The following is a 19,477-nucleotide window of genomic DNA, read 5'->3' as shown; positions in this document are numbered from 1 at the left end:
AGCATCCACACCTGCACCTTCATTTAGGATCCAGTTTTAAAGAAGACATGTCAGCAAGGTCATGTCCTTCCATCTGTCTGGTAGACACCAGATTCTCCTGCTACCTCAAGGACCTCTTTTGCCCCATTATCCTGTTATGAACTAGTCCCCTGTGCTCCAGTCTGAATGATAGATAGACCTCTTTTAAGGAAAAAAGAAAAATCTGTTGTGGACTTTCAGGAATGAATTAAACTTTTTTAAATTATAATGTAAATAAACAGTTATAAGCTCTGTGCTCTATAGCTCTCATATAAGATAAAAACAATTTTATAAATTGATTCAAATTAAGACAAAACAATATTCAATAGCTGGTATACAACTATGAAAAAACACATTTAGAATTAATGCAATTTAAGTTGAATCTCCAGCACTCATCCATTGAGATCATAAAATATTATATCCTTTAACTTGTTATAACATGAATATTCCCCCTTGCATTATTCTTTGAAAATACTTCTATCATAATATTTATATTTCATATAGAAAAGTGTATTATTTAACTTTTCCCCTATTGTTGAATATTTAGATTGCTTTCAGCTTTCCACTTTCACAAACTTTATAATTGTTTTTACAACCTTTATTTTCTTAGAATAGATCTGTAATAGTTGAATTACTAGATCCTGAGGACGAAATATAATCAAGTAGTTAATGACAGGTTCAATTTTTGTGTGGCTTGGCTGCCTTCTAGCCATGTGACCATTAAGATGAATAACCCAAGCTTCAGTTTCCTTATATTAGTATAAGGATCTTTACTTCATAGTATGTGAATACGTAGTATAGTATATCAATAGAACAAGTAATTTGAGAAATGGCTGACTCTCAATAAAGGCTAGCTATTATTTTGTACTTAGAAAAAAATACTTGTAGGTATTCGTAAATTACCGATAAAATTTACCAGTTTACATTTCCAATTTCAGTGATAATACTTCATCAAATTATAAAATTACAAAATGAACGTGCAGTTGATTTCACATTGCCTCTTATTTTAAGCAATTTACAACATTTGCTAGGGAAAACTATACAAATGTTTGCAACTGTGAAACAGTAAGAAAACCAAAGAAACATTGGAGCGTATTTACATTTACACCTAGTGGACTTTGGTTAAAAGCTTCCCTTCCCAGCACAGATGCAGAGGCCCTGGGGAAAGGTACGGAGGAGTTTCCTTTACTTCATGGGAACCCCAAGCTGAGTGCCTCTAAGGCTTTGGGCAGCTGTTCGGCTTAGAAACATAGGGCAAAGTGCAAACTAGAAAAAGGGAAGAAAAAAATGGGTCTCCGCTGTTAATAAACTATAGTACTCTAAAGGAGTGCGTTTAGGAGACTCTAAGTGGTGAAGTTTTTAACTACTTATATTCCTCCAACTGAGACGCCCTCCTGGAAGTTTCACCTCGTTGGCTTCTTTCAGTAGCGCTCTCTCTCTCTCTCTCTCTCTCTCTCTCTCTCTCTCTCTCTCGAAAGCTTCCTCGTCTCCCTGGCAACTCAAGCTGCCACCAATTGCAGCCAAGGATTGGCGGTCACGTGGCCTTTGCCCTTTCCCTAGCGGAGACAACATGGCGGCTACGGCGAGCCATTGCTGCGAGATTTGAATTAACACTACTAGTAACTACTGCATCCTTGATGATGGCGTCTCCGGTTTCGTATGGTTCCCGTCAGAGCCCAGATGAGCTCCCTGGAGACCATTCTTCACAAAAAGATGAGGATTGCGATTATGAAGATCGGGTCAACGACTCGGGTTCATATTCCTCAACCAGTAGTGATTATGAGTAAGATTCTTGAAGAGGGACAATTAAGTCCATTCTTTCAATCCAGAGAGTGTACACTTGGGCGGCGGCGGCGGGAGGGGGGGGGGGGCGGCCTGCCAGAGTGTTGGAGTAGTTGGGATTGAGTGTTTGAGGTTCTATAATTAGTGGGATTTATTTGAGCCACGTTCCAATTGTGAGGGACGTGAGCCGAAATGACGTGCCGTTCTTTGCTGTTGTAGGTTTTTTATGATTATCAGATAAGGTTCTCCTCTTTGTGGAGTGTTCTGTAATATTTAACTGTATATCTGTTAGAATGTTCACAAAACTCTTCGTTCCTATGTCAGTGTCTTCTTCTCTGGTGTTATAATCTTTGTGACTTTAGTGGAGGGATACCCTACACGTTTTATAAGTCAACTATTTATTTAGATTTTTTTCCCTGTTATAAAAATGGATATATATAAAAGAACTAAAATCCACTGATAGTCTTCACCATCAAGGACAACCTCTCAGCATTTTGGGGTATTTCTGCTGTATTTTCCTACACGTTCTCATGGTTTTCTGGTTTTCTACTTAATGTCGTAACATAATTTTTAAAATACAAAATATCTAAATATTATTTTCCACTTTTTAATCTTTAATAATAATGAAAAAATATTTTGATTCATAAGACCCAGTGTCTCTTTAATTTTGAAGGAATCTATCCCTTACTGCTATGGATTAAGACCTTTCTGGAAAAGTAAATTAGTGGTAGCTTGAAATAAATGACTAATAGTGAAAAGGTTTAGGTGCCAAAATATCAAGCAATCCCATAATAGACTACCATGCACATTCAGTTTTAGGATGACATTTTAAGTGTATTTAGGAATAAATGGTTACAAGTATTTAATGTGTATTTAGGACTAAAAGTTACTTGGCAATTATTTTCACCTATGGGTATGTAAAAAAAAATTTACCATTATCGTTAAAAGCATAGGGGAAGAGCAGTCACTAATGGCTGCTTACCATACTCTAGAGGCTCAATGAGGACAGATTATATTCTTGAAGACTTGAACAGATTTTAGAGGATCAAGTATTTTGTGTAATCTGCTGTGGTCATTTAAAAAATAATTACAAAATTATGGTTATCAAGAGAGGCACTGGAAGGAAATATAGATTATGGGAAACCTTATTTGGTCTTGCTGTGGGAGTCATAGATCTTGTGAGACTCAAGCTCTTGATTTCTCTACATCTTAGAATCACACACTTTTAGCCCAGAGAGAATCTGTAATTTGCCCATGGTCACACAGCTAAATCAGTGTAGAGATTTAGGAGGCCTCATTTCGAATGTAGTACCTTGATTTTTTTTTTTTTAATTTTTTTTTTCAACGTTTATTTATTTTGGGGACAGAGAGACACAGAGCATGAACGGGGGAGGGGCAGAGAGAGAGGGAGACACAGAATCGGAAACAGGCTCCAGGCTCCGAGCCATCAGCCCAGAGCCTGACGCGGGGCTCGAACTCACGGACCGCGAGATCGTGACCTGGCTGAAGTCGGACGCTTAACCGACTGCGCCACCCAGGCGCCCTGTAGTACCTTGATTTTAATAGAATGAAGACAAATGAGCTAGTCCTCACTTAAATTCCTAGGAAATGAGTAATCTGGAGACCTTGTGTTAGGAAAGCTTGTTAATTCAAAGCATTTTGTAAATCAAAATACATGTGTGTATTTCATATATATATAGATTTAAATGGTCATTAAGCTTTCTACATTAATCATTCACTCATCACTCCAGATGTTCCAGTGTCTTTATCCTCCTAATAGTAAAAGTACAGTAAGTCCCTTTTGTAAAATGTTTTGCTGGTCTATGTTTCAAGTCCTATCAAGATTCAGATTTTATGTCTACCCCTTCTTGATGTGTAGGTCATGGGAATTGATTTGCTGATCTGACCAGGTAGGCTTCTATTCTGCTCCTATTTACCTATCTAATCAGCAGAGTCAGCAATGCAGAGGTGATCTTCCCAGTTTGGACAAGATCACTTCTTTTTTTTTTTTTTTTTTAAATGTTTATTTATTTTTGAGAGAGAGAGAGACAGAGCACAAGCAGGGGAGGGGCAGAGAGAAAGAGGGAGACAACAGAATCCAAAGCAGGCTCCAGGCTCTGAGCTGTCAGCACAGAGCCCAATGCGGAACTCACCTCACAAACCGCAACATCATGACCTCAGCCAAAGTCAGATGCCTAACCAACTGAGTGACCCAGGCATCCCAAGGACAAGATCACTTTTTGATCAAAGGCATTGGGATGTGAACTTAATCTTTCTCATCGAAGCTAAGAGATCCGAATTGCCCATTGTTTTTCATTGCCTACATGGATGATATTGAAGAAGTATGCTAGGGATGCCTGGGTGGCCCAGTTGGTTAAAGCATCTGACTTCAGCTCAGGTAATGATCTCGTGGTTCCTGAGCTCGAGCCCTGCATCGGGCTCTGAGCTGACAGCTCAGAGCCTGGAGCCTGCTTTGGATTCTGTGTCTCCCTCTCTCTCTGCCCCTCCCCTGCTCACACTCTATTTCTCTTTCTCTCAAAAATAAATAATAAACATTAAAAAAAATTTTTTTCAAAGGAAGTTTATGCTAGTTGTTTATTCATATAAAATATTCTTAACTTTCAGTGTCCTAATAGTTAATTATTGCATATTCTTTCTGGTAATTATTATTTCATACATGCTTTCTAACCAAAAACCAGTTTGAGCTGCATGTGATTGTCAATACAGAATAAGGTGATCATTTTGGGGATAAAATTACTTTAGGGTATGTTCTGGTGAAGTACTTTTAGTAAGTTTGTTTAAGACTTATATAAGAGGACAATTTTAGATTAGAAAACACATTGGCAAGTCCCTGGGGATACTTCAGAGATAATACTGGTAGATGAGTTGAGGAAATCAATGACTAGTTTTGGTATTGAAACAATGGAAATCATACATTTACTTTTAATAATGCCAAGTTCCTTTCCTGTGGTTTCCTTCTCTTTTAACTGTTTTGATCTGTACACACCTATTTTTAGAAATACTACAAATTCTGTTTCCTTCCTTCTTTTCATTTGGCTTATTTGTTTTGTTTCTTAAATTCCACATATGACTGAAATCTTATGGTGTTTGTCTTTCCCTGACTTACTTCACTTAGAATAATACTCTCTAGTTCCACCCATGTCATTGGATTTCATTCTTTTTTATGGCTGAGTAATACTATTCCATTGTGGATGTGTATGTGTGTGTATATACCAACTCTTTTTTACCCCTCAGATCTAGGATTAGTGTTCAGTTTAGGGCTAGAATAAGAGTTAGGATTAGGGCCAGGGTGAGGTTATGTGCCTGTTATCCTGCAGGTCAGAGATCTCTCCAGAGGAATGGCTTTAGAGGTAGGGTTAGGGTTAGGGTTAGTGTTCAGGTTTGGGTTAGAATTAGGTTTAGAGCTAGGATTAGGATTAGGGTGAGAGTATATGTCTCATACCCTGCAGTTCAGAGAGCTCTCCAGAGGTTAGATTTGGTGTTGCAGTTAGGATTAGGGTAGAATTTAGGGGTTACTAGTTAGGGGTAGCATTAGATTTAGGGTCAGGGTTAAGGTTAGGGTTTAGGTTTGTGGTTGGCATCCTTTGCTGTGGTTTTCCAGTTATTCAACTTTTGAGGCAACATTGGTTAGTACAGATTGGTCAGAGTTCTCAATTTTATAACTTAGATTTTTGTTTTTTCAAAGTGAATTTTTTGTTGTTGCTAGATTTTTTTAAAAGCTTGACTATAGAAAGAGGGATAATTTAAAAAGAGAATTTAGCTATAAAAAGCTAAGGAACTTCCACTGAAAATAAGAATAACTGGAGAAGAAGGGAAATATGTCCTTTACAGTTTTTTTTCTGAGATTTTTTACCATACAATAAACTTCATGTATTTAAAGTGTACAGGAGTGCCTGAGTGGCTCAGTTGGTTGAGTGTTCAACTCTTGACTTCCACTCAGGTCATGATCTGAATGCCGTGTGATTGAATCCCCTGTCAGGCTCTGTGCTAAGTCTGGAGCCTGCTTTAAGATTCTCTCTCTCTCTCTCTCTCTCTCTCTCTCCCCCCCTCTCCCAGCAGGCTGTGCACTGTCAGTGTAGAACCCAATGTGGGGCTCAGTCTCACAACAGTGAGATCATGACCTGAGCCAACATCAAGAGTCAGATGCTCGGGGTGCCTGGGTGGCTCAGTCGGTTAAGCGTCCGACTTCAGCTCAGGTCACGATCTCACGGCCCGTGAGTTCGAGCCCCGCGTTGGGCTCTGGGCTGATGGCTCAGGGCCTGGAGCCTGCTTCCGATTCTGTGTCTCCCTCTCTCTCTGCCCCTTCCCCGTTCACGCTCTGTCTCTCTCTGTCTCAAAAATAAATAAACGTTAAAAAAAAAATTTTTTTTAAAGAGTCAGATGCTCAACCAGCTGAGCCACCCAGGTGCTCCAGAGTTGCCTCTTGTAGCAAGTTTTCTCGTCTTCATCAGAGGTTTCCCAACGTCCTCCATATCTCCAGGATGGAAAATGCTATGTATTCTAAGGGGCAGTGTGGCTAAAGAGAAAGCTAAAGCCTGAATGTGCAAGTATTTCTATGAAATCTTTGTGTAGGTGACCTATTAAAGACGTGCTTTTCCTCCTTTTAATCAAACTTTTTTTTCCTGAAAATTTTCAAATATGCACAAAAGAAGAAAGAAGTCCCCTATGTGCTTTCCTTTAACATGAAAACTATCTTCCTGGTATTGAGAAGCTTTACGGGCCTTCATTTATTCTGGTTTTTATTTTAAAATTTAAAATAATGGGATAATTGTGTTAGGGTAGTGATACTACTCTGTATGATACTGTAGTGATGGATGATACATGTCATTATTCATTTCCCTAAGCCCATGGAATATACACCACCAAGAATGAACTTTAATGTAAACTGTGGATTTGGGGTAATTATAATGTATGAATATAGGTTTATCCGTTGTAACAAATGTATCCCTCTGTTGGGGGATGTTGATAATGGAGGAGGCTGTGCATGTAGGAGGAAGAAAGTATATTGGAAATCTCTGTACCATTAGCTCAATTTTGCTATGAACTTAAAATGGTTCTAAAAAAAAGTATACTAAATCATTTTTCTATAGTACTCAAAAGCTTGGTCACCTCCCAAATAAATTCCATATTTGCTTTTAAAGCTGTTTTAGATCTGTCCCAAGCCTCTCTGATCTCAGTATTGATGATCTTCCTTCTTTAAAGCTACCTGTATTCTTACTTGTCTTACCTGGGGCTGCTATTTTAAAAAGAGCATAGACTGAGTAGCTTAAATTATTTTTTCAATGTTTATTTATTTTTGAGAGACAGAGAGAGACAGAGTGTGAGTAGGAAAGGGGCAGAGAGAGGGAGACACAGAATTCAAAGCAGGCTCCAGGCTCTGAGCTGTCACCACAGAGCCCGACACGGAGCTCGAACCCACGAACCATGAGATCATGACCTGAGCTGAAGTCAGACACTTAACTGACTGAACCACTCAGGTGCCCCTAGGCTGAGTAGATTATAAACAACAGAAATTTATTTCTCACAGTTCTGGAGGCTGGAAGTCCTAGATCACTGTTCCAGTACGGTCAGGTTCTGGTCAGAACCCTCCTCCAAGTTGTGGATTGATGACTTCTATTTGTACCCCCACATGGCAAAGAGCAGAGGGAATGAACAAGCTTTCTCAAGACTCTTAGGAGAGCATATCCCATTCACGAGGCTCCATCCTCATGGCTTCATCTAATCCTCATTACTTCCCAAAGGTCCCATCTCTATACCATCACATTGAGTGGTGGGGTTTCAACATACATATTTTGAGGACACAAACATTCAGTACATAACATTACTACACGGAAATATACACCCTCTCTCATACATATTGTATACTTTCACACCTACACTTTTACCTACTTTGTTTTCTCTGAAAGACCTTTGCTTCCTATCTTGTCAAAATCATTCAGTGTCCCACTTAAGTGCTACCTTCTCCTACAGCCTTTTTTGATACCTCTTAGACTTAATTTCTCCAAACTTGACTTTCTTATAGCAGTTTTTGTTCCTCTGTTTTGGCACTTGCATTTAAGCTAGGTGATGAGCCTTCTGTCTGTCTGACATCTTTAAAAGTACAAAAATGCCCTATCAAAAAATGTTTTTGTTGGTCTATGATTTCAGGGTCAGATCTTATCTCTAAACTTAGTGATATGTAACATGCTCCATTAAGCTGAAAGAGTTGGAGGTAGGGAATGTGGTCCTGGGAACAGGGTCATTAGCATAGTTCCAATGGAGATGTGTTCATGATGTAAAAATTTATTTCGTGCAGTGAGTACACAGTGACTAGTTTACTGATTGATCCCCTCCTTTTCTCTAATATGCTTTACGTTTGTAAATGGTGACTGTGGCTAGGCTAGAAAGAATACCAGTCCATCCCAGGTTCCCCACCCCTCAAGCTGCTATGACAGATTTTAACCATTAAAATTATGGCTTTCTTTTAGAAAACAATCAAAAGACTTCATAGATGAAAATTAGATATCGCTGGTAGGCAGAGCACAGAAAAGCATGGATAGACCAGTACTGAACAAACACCAGAGAGAAACGGTATTCATTTGTCATGATGTTTTTATTGTGTGTGGTTTTTCTCTGTCCCTAGAATTGTCCTGCTGTGCATATTAGCACCATGTAACTATGTGTGTTGGCCACTTTGGTGTGCTTTTGCCTACTAAAAAGGAAAAAAAAAATTCTGTAACAGGGTTGGAATAGTAGCACAAGTCTGTTTTCCTTCAGAAAATGAACCGGTAGGTTTGACTATTCATAACTTTTCTTGTGATGGCTAAGAAAATTCTAATATTACCAATTGATGAAAAATACTGACAACATAAAGACCTGAGAGATTCAATAATTTAGAAGAAAAAAATTAGTATTAGTATAGAATTCTTGAATATGAATTGAGAAACTCATTTGCATTATCTGAAGTTCATTTTCTTTAATATAGTTATGTTACAGTTTATGTAAGTGAACTTGCTTATTTGCAAATTAGCAAGTCTGTCTTTGGGAAGAAGGATTCTACTCATGTTTACTACATCCGAGCCTTGAAAACCAATTAAAGTGTTCTCAAACTTTGTGAGCAGACTGAATATACAGTTATTTCTGTTTAGAAAACAAGTAGAATAAACAAAGTAATCTCACTGAAAGACACTTACACAATGACAACTTTGCAGCTTGTACCATAGTATCTCAGAAAAGAGATTAAAGCATTCTTATATTATAAAAATCTGAATTAAAGCAGCTAGAGTTAATGCCTTTTTAAAAATAAACATTTTTTTGGAATAAATTTAAATTTTCAGAAAAGTTGCAAACATAGTACAGAGTTCCCATATATCCTTCACCCGGTTTCCCCTGATGTTAACATCTTACACAACTATGGTATATTTGCCAAAACTAAGAAATTAATTAACGTTAGTACGGTACTGTTAAATAAACTCCAGACTTTATTTGGATTTCACCATTTCTCTACTTATGTCCTTTTTCTGTTCTAGGATCTAATCCAGGGTAGCATATTGCATTTAGTTATTAAGTGTCCCTAGTTTCTTTTGGTCTGTGACAGTTTCTTAGTTGTTCCTTGTTTTTCATAACCTGGATCACTTGGTTAAGGTAATGTCTGCAAGGTTTCATCACTGTGAAGTTACTATTTCTCACTTTCCATACTCTCTTCTTTGGAAGCATGTCACTAAGTCCTGTTCACGTTAAAGGGGAGGAAAGATTAAGCTCCATCTCCTGGAGTAGGGAGTATAAACATATAACAATAATTTCTTTAATTTTGTTATGAATAATAGTTGCAGTGAAAGGTTGGGTTTTCCTTGTAGTTGTTTTTAATATACCCTCTCCTGTTAGAACTAGTTTGGAGTACAGTCTTTACAACTCTGTTAAGCTTTCTAGCACTTAATCAGTTATGCTCTTGATGCATCTAAATAGGAATTAATCATTCAGAGTAGGAATAAGGAGCTTTCCAGGAATACTGAACTATGGGAGCCATAGAGGCAACATCTTTTGCTTTTTATGCCAACAGCACTTAGGCTGGAACCCAGCAAGTAGAGATCACTGGAGACATCCTCATTTATTGCCAGGGGTTGGAAGAGTGCAGAAGTATGAGTGCTGTATCTAATAAAGTTGTAAGTTTCTCTACATTTTTGACTCTGCCAAGCAAGAGGAAAGGAACTAACATTTTTTAATTTACTGTTAGTAACAGCCATGTGAAGTTGCTATAATCTGTTTTCTAGAAGAGATGAGGTAAAGCTTAGAAAAGTAAAAATGTCAATAGAACAGAATTTGAATCCAGGTCTTTGTGACTTCTCAGTTCATTTTCTTTTTACTATACATGTTGCCTTCTGTTTTCAGAGTCTCATACATTCATTTCCTTGTCTTTATTCCTGTTCCACTTATCTCTCTTCTTTTAATTTCTTCTTCCTCTTAAAGTGAAGTATTATTTAAATTTAGAGGTGAGGAAAAAGGATCTCATTCATTGCTGGTGGAAATGTGAATTGATATGGTCTTTGGGTAAAAACATATAAGTATAAATATAAGTATAAGTATAAGCATAAATATAAATATAAATATAAATATAAATATAAATATGTGGTTGCTGTATCATCATCCATAAGAGCAAAACAAAAACTGAACACAAAGCTAATCAGGAGGTGAATGACCAGAAGTGCTACATCCTTGATAGGGTTTAATGCAGCCATTAGGGGTTTCTAAACTGTAGTGTTCAGTGATAAATGATAAAGGTATGTATGTATATATACATATACATATGTATGTACACTTTTGAAAAATGTATGCAATTGCAATCATATATAAAGAGTATATAATAATTCTGGTTTTTCAAAAACAATGACTGAATAATCCTCTTTATGTTTTTATATGATTTTATGATTTTAAGAACATGGGTATCGTGGATATATTGTTTATGTCAGTAAAAAGTAGGTAGGGAAGATAACATGTATTATACTTATGGTCACATTTATATAAAATGAGTCTGTGCATATGTATGTATAAAAAGATGCATGAAAATAAAGTCACCAACTAGAAATCTAGTCGACATTAATTCCTTCCTTCTCTCATCATCTCATGTAAACAGTCTCAAAGTCCAGTGATTTTTAAGCATTTCTCAAATGTTTTTCTTACTTTCCATGTTTTCTGCCATTGCTTTAGGTACCATCTTGGCCTGGACTACTAAAACAGCTCCCTAACCATTCTCTTGACTTGAGTCTTATCTACCTAAATTCTTCTTCCATTCTCTTGTCAAAGTAGATCTATCCAGGGATATCTGACACCTAAATCTCTACCTAAAACTCTTCATTGATGCCCTCTTACTTATGCTACAAAATCCAAACCCCTTGCCATGGTCTAAAAGGTCTTGCAAAATGAGGACTTGACTACTTTTCCTGTCACGCCCCACATTTGGCAACCATTGACTAGCTTTGTTTTGTTTTGTGTACAAGATTTTACTAAAATTCTGGTTAGTTAACATACAGTATACGTAATAGTAGTTTCAGGAGTAGAATTTAGTGATTCATCACTTACATACAACACCCAGTGCTCATCACAAGTTCCCTCCTTAATACCCATCACCAATTTAGCCCACTTCCCACCCACCTTTCCTCCAGCAACCTTCAGTTTGTTCTCTATAGTTAAGAGTCTGTTTTATGATTTCCCTCTCTCTTCCTTTCCCCGTGTGTTTATCTGTTTTGTTTCTTAAATTCCACATATGAGTGAAATCATATGGTATTTGTCTTTTTCTGACTGATTTATTTTGCTGGGCATAATACCTAGCTCCATCCACATCATTGCAAATGGCAAGATTTCATTCTTTTTGATGGCTGAGTAATATTCCATTATATATATATATATATATATACACACACACACACACACACACACACACACACACACACACATATATATGTATATGTATATATATATATACACACACACACATATACATACATATACACCACATCTTCTTTATCCACTTATTGGTTGATGGACATTTGGACTCTACATAATTTGGCTATTGTTGATAATGCTGCTATAAACATTGGGGTGCATATATCCCTTCAAATCTGCATTTTTGTATCCTTTGGGTTAATACCTAGTAGTGCAGTTGCTGGATTATAGGGTAATTCTGTTTTTAACTTGAGAAACCTCCATACTGTTTTCCAGAGTGGATGTACCAATTTGCATCCACCAACCGTGTAAGAGGGTTCCCCTTTCTCCATATCCTCGCCAACATCTGTTATTTTCCTGTGTTGTTAATGTTAGCCATTCTAACAGGTGTGAAGAATATCTCATTGTAGTTTTGATTTGTATTTCCCTGATGATGAGTGATATCAAGCATCTTTTCATGTGTCTGTTGGTCATCTGTATGTCTTCCTTGGAAAAATGTCTTTTCATGTCTTCTGCCCACTTTTAACTGGATTATTTGTTTTTTGGGTGTTGAGTTTGGTTAAGTTCTTTATAGATTTTGGATACTAACCTTTTACCTGATATGTCACTTACAAATATCTTCTCCCATTCAGAAGGGTGCCTTTTAGTTTTGTTGATTGTTTCCTTTGCTGTAAAGATTTTTTATCTTGATGAAGTCTCAATAGTTCATTTTTGCTTTTGTTTCCCTTGCCTCAGGAGAAAGTTGTTACGACACAGATCAAAGAGGTTGCTGCCTGTGTTCTCCTTTAGGATTTTGATGATTTCCTGTCTCACATTGAGGTCTTTCAACCATTTTGAATTTATTTTTATGTATGGTGTGAGAAAGTGGTCTGGTTTCATTCTTTTCCATGTTGCCGTCCAGTTATTCCAACACCATTTGTTGGAGAGGCTGTCTTTTTTCCATTGGATATTCTTTACTGCTTTGTCAAAAATTAGTTGACTGTATAATAGTGGGTCCATTTCTGGGTTCTCTGTTCTGTTCCATTAATCTCTGTGTCTGTTTTTATGCCAGTATCATACTGTCTTGATCACTACAGCTTTGTAATAAATCTTGAAGTCTGGAATTGTGGTGCCTCCCCCTTTGCTTTTCTTTTTCAAGATTGCTTTGGCTATTCGGGTAGTCTTGTGGTTCCATACAAATTTTAGGATTGTGTATTGTAGCTCTGTGAAAAATGCTGGTGGTATTTTGATAGGAATTGCATTATAGATTGCTTTGGGTAGTGCAGACATTTTAACAATATTTGTTCTTCCAATCCATGATCATGGAGTGTTTTTCCATTTCTTTGTGTCTTCTTCAATTTCTTTCATAAGCTTTCTATAGTTTTCAGCATACAGATCTCTTATCTCTTTGGTTAGGTTTATTCCTAGGTGTCTTATGGTTTTTGGTGCAGTTGTAAATAGAATCAATTCCTTGATTTCTCTTTTTGCTACTTCATTTGGTGTATAGAAATGCAAAAGATTTCTGTACAATGGTTTTGTATCCTATGACTTTACTGTAATCAGTTCTAGCAATTTTTGGTGGTCTTTCAGGTTTTCTACATAGAGTATCATGTTGTCTACAAATAGTGAAAGTTTGACTTCTTCGCTGATTTGGATGCGTTTTATTTCTTTTTGTTGTCTGATTACTGAGGCTATAACTTCCACTACATTGTCAAATAACAATGGTGAGAGTGGGCATTCCCCTGTTTTGTCCCTGACTGTAGAGGGAAAGCTCTCAGTTTTTCCCCATTGAGGATGATATTAGCGTGGGTTTTTAATATAAGGCCTTTATGATGCTGAGGTATGTTCCCTCTATCCTTACTTTGGCAACCATCAACAAGCTTTAGTTGTCCACATAAGCCATGGAGACTGTCCCTCAAGGCTTCTGCTTATGCTGTTACTTCTGCTTGGAATTCTCTTTTCCTCTTCCCCTTAACCCCCACCATACCTCCTCCCAGCAACTTACTCTTTTAGGACTTAACTTCTGTGTTTCCTCTGCTAGAAATTCTCCCCAACCTCACCCTCCTTCCCAGGCTAAACTAGGTGACCTCTATCTTGCATCTACCTCATGTATTGTTGTGAATTCTTTCTCACTTCCTCTTCCCCACAAGACAAGGGAAGGAACTGATGTTTTAATCATTATAATTCTAGTACTTTACAAGCGCCTGGCACTGTTAATTTGCTCATGATGAAATGTCCTGTGCCCCCTGTCCCCCACCTAAAAAGGTCTTTAAGTTATAGCCTAAAAATGGTTTCACATTCAAATTTTAGAGATTAAGATGAAACATCTTCATGTTTAGCATAGGGAGAAAAATATTTCTTTGGGGTCACATGTTCTAATACAAATAACATACCAAATTAAAAGAGTGAGATTATAAAGCAAATAATTTCATTCATTTTTTAAATTGATACATATCTTCATAAGTAATTGTATATAATCATGATATGTACATTTTTCCATTTTAAATTATGATACATGGTTATCTAAGTTTTTTATGATTGGAGACATTTATTTAGAATCTTCAGAGTAGAATTGCAGAGTTATTAAATATGAATTTCTGTGGATGCAGATAGATGTGGTTAAACCAACTGATAAATGGTTAATACCTGGTGCTAAGTGGTGCCAAAATGATGCCACACATTTGATATTTGGGACTAGTTATGCCTTTTTTTAGCCATTAGTATATAGTTGAAAATTATGTATTAATGACCAACCGCAAACGAGATCAGTGGTTAGTTTCAGAGTTGCGTAATAGAAGAGTACATTTTTAGGAGGTTAATTTTCATAGTTTTTAGAGAGATAGCTAACTTTTAAAAGAACCAGAGTTGCTAATAAACACTGCAGAAACAGAAATGTCTGTTTGATGGAATGATTAGAACACAAATTATACCCTTTTACATCAGGATATTACAGCTGATGTTTCGGAAAGACTCTCTTTACATATTATATTTTTCACTGTAACCAGTTTGGCTTTTAAAAATAGCAGTTTGAAAGGTAGGGTGTTCGTAACATTGAACAGGCAGGGTAGAGTTCATGATTAGGTTTGTTACCTTAAGATGAGCATTTTGTTTTTTAACGCTGTTTCAGTCACTTTAATAGCAATACTTTTGCTTTTTTCGGTGGCCTACTTCCCAGTTAAAAGGTTTTTTTTTAAGCAATCACGTGACAAATTATGTAATATGTGGTTTACTTTTCTTACTACAATTATTTACAAAAAGGAGTTTTACAGAAATTATAAGTTATGGAAGCAATCGTTACTAACTGTGATTATAAACTGGTCATTTTGAGCAAGGATTTTATGGTGACGTGAATGTTTCTTTTTTGGGAAGTTTATTGTATAAACAAATCTTATTAATAGTGGTAGGCTTTAGCTTTCATTTAACATGACAGCCACGATGAATTATTTCTGTGCAAATACCATGTTTTTGTGTCCAGTTTCCAAATGGCTTATCTCTGGATATAATTGCATAATCAACTATTAATGTAAATTATTATCCAGTGAAATGTCTAAAGTGAACAATAACCATACAGAGGCTGAATTAAAATAATAATAAAAAATACCCTTAGATTCTAGAAGGAGGCCATTTCCTTTTTATTTGTTTTTTTTTTTTTTCTATCACTGGTGCCTTTTTGATCCCTGTCCTCCAACCCCACTTCTTCAAAACTCTACAAAAAGCATCCTAGGAAATAATGTTGATGTTTACAATAAATTAGAAATAGCAAGGAGGCTTTGAAAGAATCAAAGAATTTTCACCACCTCCCACCTCTCTGTACCACCTGTGCCCAAAAGACGTAGCTATTTTTCTTATGTTGGCTGCTATTCAGATTATCTTTTCTCTTTTTCATAGTGATGTTGAACCTGAATGGCTGGACAGTGTGCGGAAAAATGGAGAATTATTTTATTTGGAATTGAGTGAGGATGAAGAAGAAAGCCTTCTTCCTGAGACTCCTACTGTGAACCATGTCAGGTTTAGTGAAAATGAGATTATAATTGAAGAGGATGATTACAAAGAAGGAAAAAAGTATGAACCTAAACTCAAGCGGTTTACGAAAATTTTAAAAAGTAAAAGCCTTTTACCCAAGCGCTACAATAAAAAAAATAGCAATGACAATGAACCAGTGTCCATTCTAAAGCATCAGTCCAACCAGAAAACAGGAGTGGTTGTCCAACAGCGATACAAAGACGTGAATATTTATGTAAACCCCAAAAAGTTAACTGTGACCAAAGCCAAAGAGCAGCTGAAGCTTCTGGAAGTACTGGTTGGGATTATTCATCAGACCAAGTGGAGCTGGAAAAAAACTGGAAAACAGGGCAGTGGAGAGAGACTTGTGGTCCATGGCCTATTGCCAGGAGGATCTGCTATGAAGAGTGGTCAGATATTAATTGGTAAGTGCTGTTGGTGAACATCTGTTCTTGTTTGCAGAGATTCATGATTAGTAATGCCTTTTGAGACATGTGATCAAAACAGAATTATATCCAAAGTCTCAGCAGATTAAGGACTGCTTGATGATATTTGGGACAGTAGTGAAATTGTTTAAGCATTGGTATACTGCAAGGCATAGTGTTCTTTAAATAAGTACTTTGGTGAGTTGAATGTGTGTGTGCCTTGTTTAGGCCAAGGAATAGCTTAACTAATTTTTGAGTTTTGAATTATATAGTTTTATTTCATCTTGGTTATATTTCCTGACAAGAAAAAGAAAATAAGTTGATTTTACAGTGATAATTTAGATTTGAATGACCTATACCCAATAGCATAAAATAATATGTAATTTATGAATAAAAATACTTTTAAATTGTATGTTTGCACTTGAGTACACTAAGTTCTTGGAGTGGTTTTAAATTGTTTCATTTGGCATATTTAGCCACAGTGATGTTATACATAAATTTCCTTTCAAGGGTGCTTGTCATAAAATATCTCATCAATTTCAAGGGAAAAAAATAAATCCCGAAGTTATTCTGAATATATATTAAAGTGAGCATTTTGTGTTGCTAATACATTTTTAGCTGTTGGATATAATGGTTGCATCAGTAGCAACTTTATTACTTAGGGAAAGCTATATTAGTCAGATGTGAGAATATATTCTTAATGAAACTTAAAAATCATTAATAAATCTAAAAGCTGACAGTCTTTTAGGTTGACTCAGCCTATAAGATTTAGATAAAGGAACTTTTTATAGATACTTTAGAAACATGTTTTTAAAATATAAAAAAAAAAAAATTTAATGTTTATTTTTGAGAGAGACAGAGACAGAGACAGAGAGAGAGAGAGAAACAGCACAAGTAGGGGAGGAGCAAAAAGAGAGGGAGACACAGAATCCGAAGCAGGCTCCAGGCTCCAAGCTGTCAGCACAGAGGCCGATGCGGGATTTGACCCCACGAGCCACGAGATCATGACCTGAACTGAAGTAGGACGCTTAACTGACTGAGCCACCCAGGCGCACCTAAAAAATATTTCTTTAAGTCTGAGTTGCATTTGTTTGTTCATTGATTCATTAAATTTTTGAGCATCTGCTAAGTGTCAGGAATACAAAGATTACTCTAATGATCTAGTTACTCCTCTTAGGAAGCTCATACTATGGTGGAAGAGATGAGTCAGAAACAGACAGACAGTTTCACATAGTATGATAAGTGCCATCATGGGGGTTTACGAGGATGAATCATGTAGGATGAGCATCTGTGCAGTGTGTGTTCCAAATGGTTGCAACAAGATCTCCACGTTCTCATCTTACAAAGTAATGTTGATACTCCTCCCATGGAGAGTTACAGTGTTTGTGTCACCGCCTATACCCCCTGGCGCCTGTCATGGGCCTGTGACTACAGCTCAAATAGTATATGTGATTTCAGAGGTAGGATCATAAAAGGTGATGCAGCCTCTGCCTTGTATTCTTGAATCTAGTTGCCATTCTGTACAGGAGCAAGGCCGGTGTACACAAAGAGGCCATGAGTAGTACTCTGGCTGAGGCCTCAGCCACCCTGCAACATCAGCTACCACACATGAGTGAAGAAGTCTTCTGGATGACTCCAGCTCCAGCTGGCTGCAACTTTGTGAGGAACCCTGAGTGAGACCCTTGGCTAGTCAACCCCAGAACCAGGAAAGATAATAAATGGTGGTTGTTGTTTTAAACAACTTAGTTTTGGGGTCATTCATTATGCAGCAACGGATAGCTGGAAAAGAAGCTAATGCATGCTTACATTCTCTCAGGTCCTCAGCTTTCTTTTTTGTAAAATATGCCTAAGTTTTATTCTTTTCATTCTATCAGAGGAGTCCAGGATTCATGCTTATGAAATCCTGCTTGGTCGTTGCCAACCACCGTAATTCTAGGTACCACGTGATGGGAAACTCCAGCTAATGTACTGTCTGTATTTATCTGGGGCCTCTGCTCGGGACCTACTTGGACTGATTTATAGACAAATCTCTAAAATTCTTTTTACTCATCCCTCTTGAAACCTAGTAGAGAGGTGGTTAGGTCAGTGAGCATGCACTTCCATGTTTTCTTTCCCCTGATCTTCACTCCTAATACCTAGGCCTTACCTCTAGGCCTGATCTTTCTGCACCAACTGTATGGGAAGAAAGAGAATGAACTACAGAGAGGAAGAAACTACTAGGTAGTCCTGTTGTTAATCTTTAAAATAATTAAACATACCCAGGATGCTGGTAGTGTACTTTCTGACCTGAATGTGGTTACATGGATGTGTTCAGTTTTTGATCATTTATTGTTGTAATGCTACAATTTGTGCAGTTTTCTGCATGTGTATTGAATAACAATAAAAAGTTAGAAAAATGAGGTTCATGATTTCATTTCCATAATGGAAGCATTTATGATTTACTAATAGGTTAAAAAAATTGTCAGAATAAAATGATTATTTCATCTTTGGTGCATAGCAAAACACTTGGTTGATAAATAAGCCCTCAAAAACGTTTACTGAATAAATGCATAAACTGTAAAAAATATGTGTAGGGAAAACAATTAGATGTAAATAGAAATACAGCAAAATGCTAATAGTGTTGGGTTAGTGTGGATACATTATGGTTGATTTGTTTCTCTATTTTTTCAGATTTTTAATTTTATGATTATGTTATATATTTTTAAAGTTACAAAAAAAATAAAGTTGATTCTTTGGGAATAAATAATGGACTATTTTAATGTCATGGTCAGTTTGATAATCCCACAAAATGGAATTTCTCATTTGTTTCTTTCATACTTTCATTTCACACTGAAGTCTGTGGGTGAGCTCTGAGGTAACCCTATAGGCAGGAGGATCATGAAAACTTTGTCCTGGTAACGCAGTTTGCTGGGGTGACTTCTGCTATTGTCTAGCTGGAGGATGACCCTCCTTTGCCTAAAGTCCATTAGCCAAGACAGTGAGACTGGTGACTCTTTTCATTCTGTCCTTTCAAGACAGCAGAACTCTGTTCTATTCTGATTCTTCTGTACCTGGATTTTGGGGATTTTGCTGCATTTTTCAGTGCCATTTTTGCTCTTCTTACTACCGACTTGCATCTTTATTTTTTATTTTTATTTCTGAGTTTTTCTTAAAGTGTGACAGCTGATTGCTTCTTGACTACCAGTACCAGCCTCCATCCCCAGACCAAAGCAAATCCTCTTTTTGCCTACACCCTAGAAACTGCATGTCACCTTGGTGACTTTTTCTTCTTCAAGATGACCCATTTTTGTTTAACTAGGTGTTTTTTTAAGGATTAGGAAGAATAGGGTTAG

The 19,477-nt window shown here is 36.9% G+C and overlaps 1 protein-coding gene across 1 annotated transcript in view; it reads left to right on the top strand.

The window, feature by feature from the left end:
* Positions 1 to 1,596: 1,596 nt before the first annotated feature.
* The window catches only part of INTU (inturned planar cell polarity protein), an 89,209-nt gene continuing 71,328 nt past the window's right edge, over positions 1,597 to 19,477 (top strand). Inside the window, exons 1-2 of the mRNA XM_030313108.1 lie at positions 1,597 to 1,801; positions 15,607 to 16,145. Of these exons, the coding sequence (XP_030168968.1) occupies positions 1,656 to 1,801; positions 15,607 to 16,145 (685 nt within the window). The 5' untranslated portion in view covers positions 1,597 to 1,655. The remainder of the gene's footprint in view (positions 1,802 to 15,606; positions 16,146 to 19,477) is intronic.

Source organism: Lynx canadensis, chromosome B1, assembly GCF_007474595.2.
Source record: "Lynx canadensis isolate LIC74 chromosome B1, mLynCan4.pri.v2, whole genome shotgun sequence".
Classification (NCBI taxonomy): Eukaryota; Metazoa; Chordata; class Mammalia; order Carnivora; family Felidae; genus Lynx; species Lynx canadensis.
Note: the sequence above shows the minus strand (reverse complement) of the source record. Positions and strands in the feature narration are given on the sequence as shown.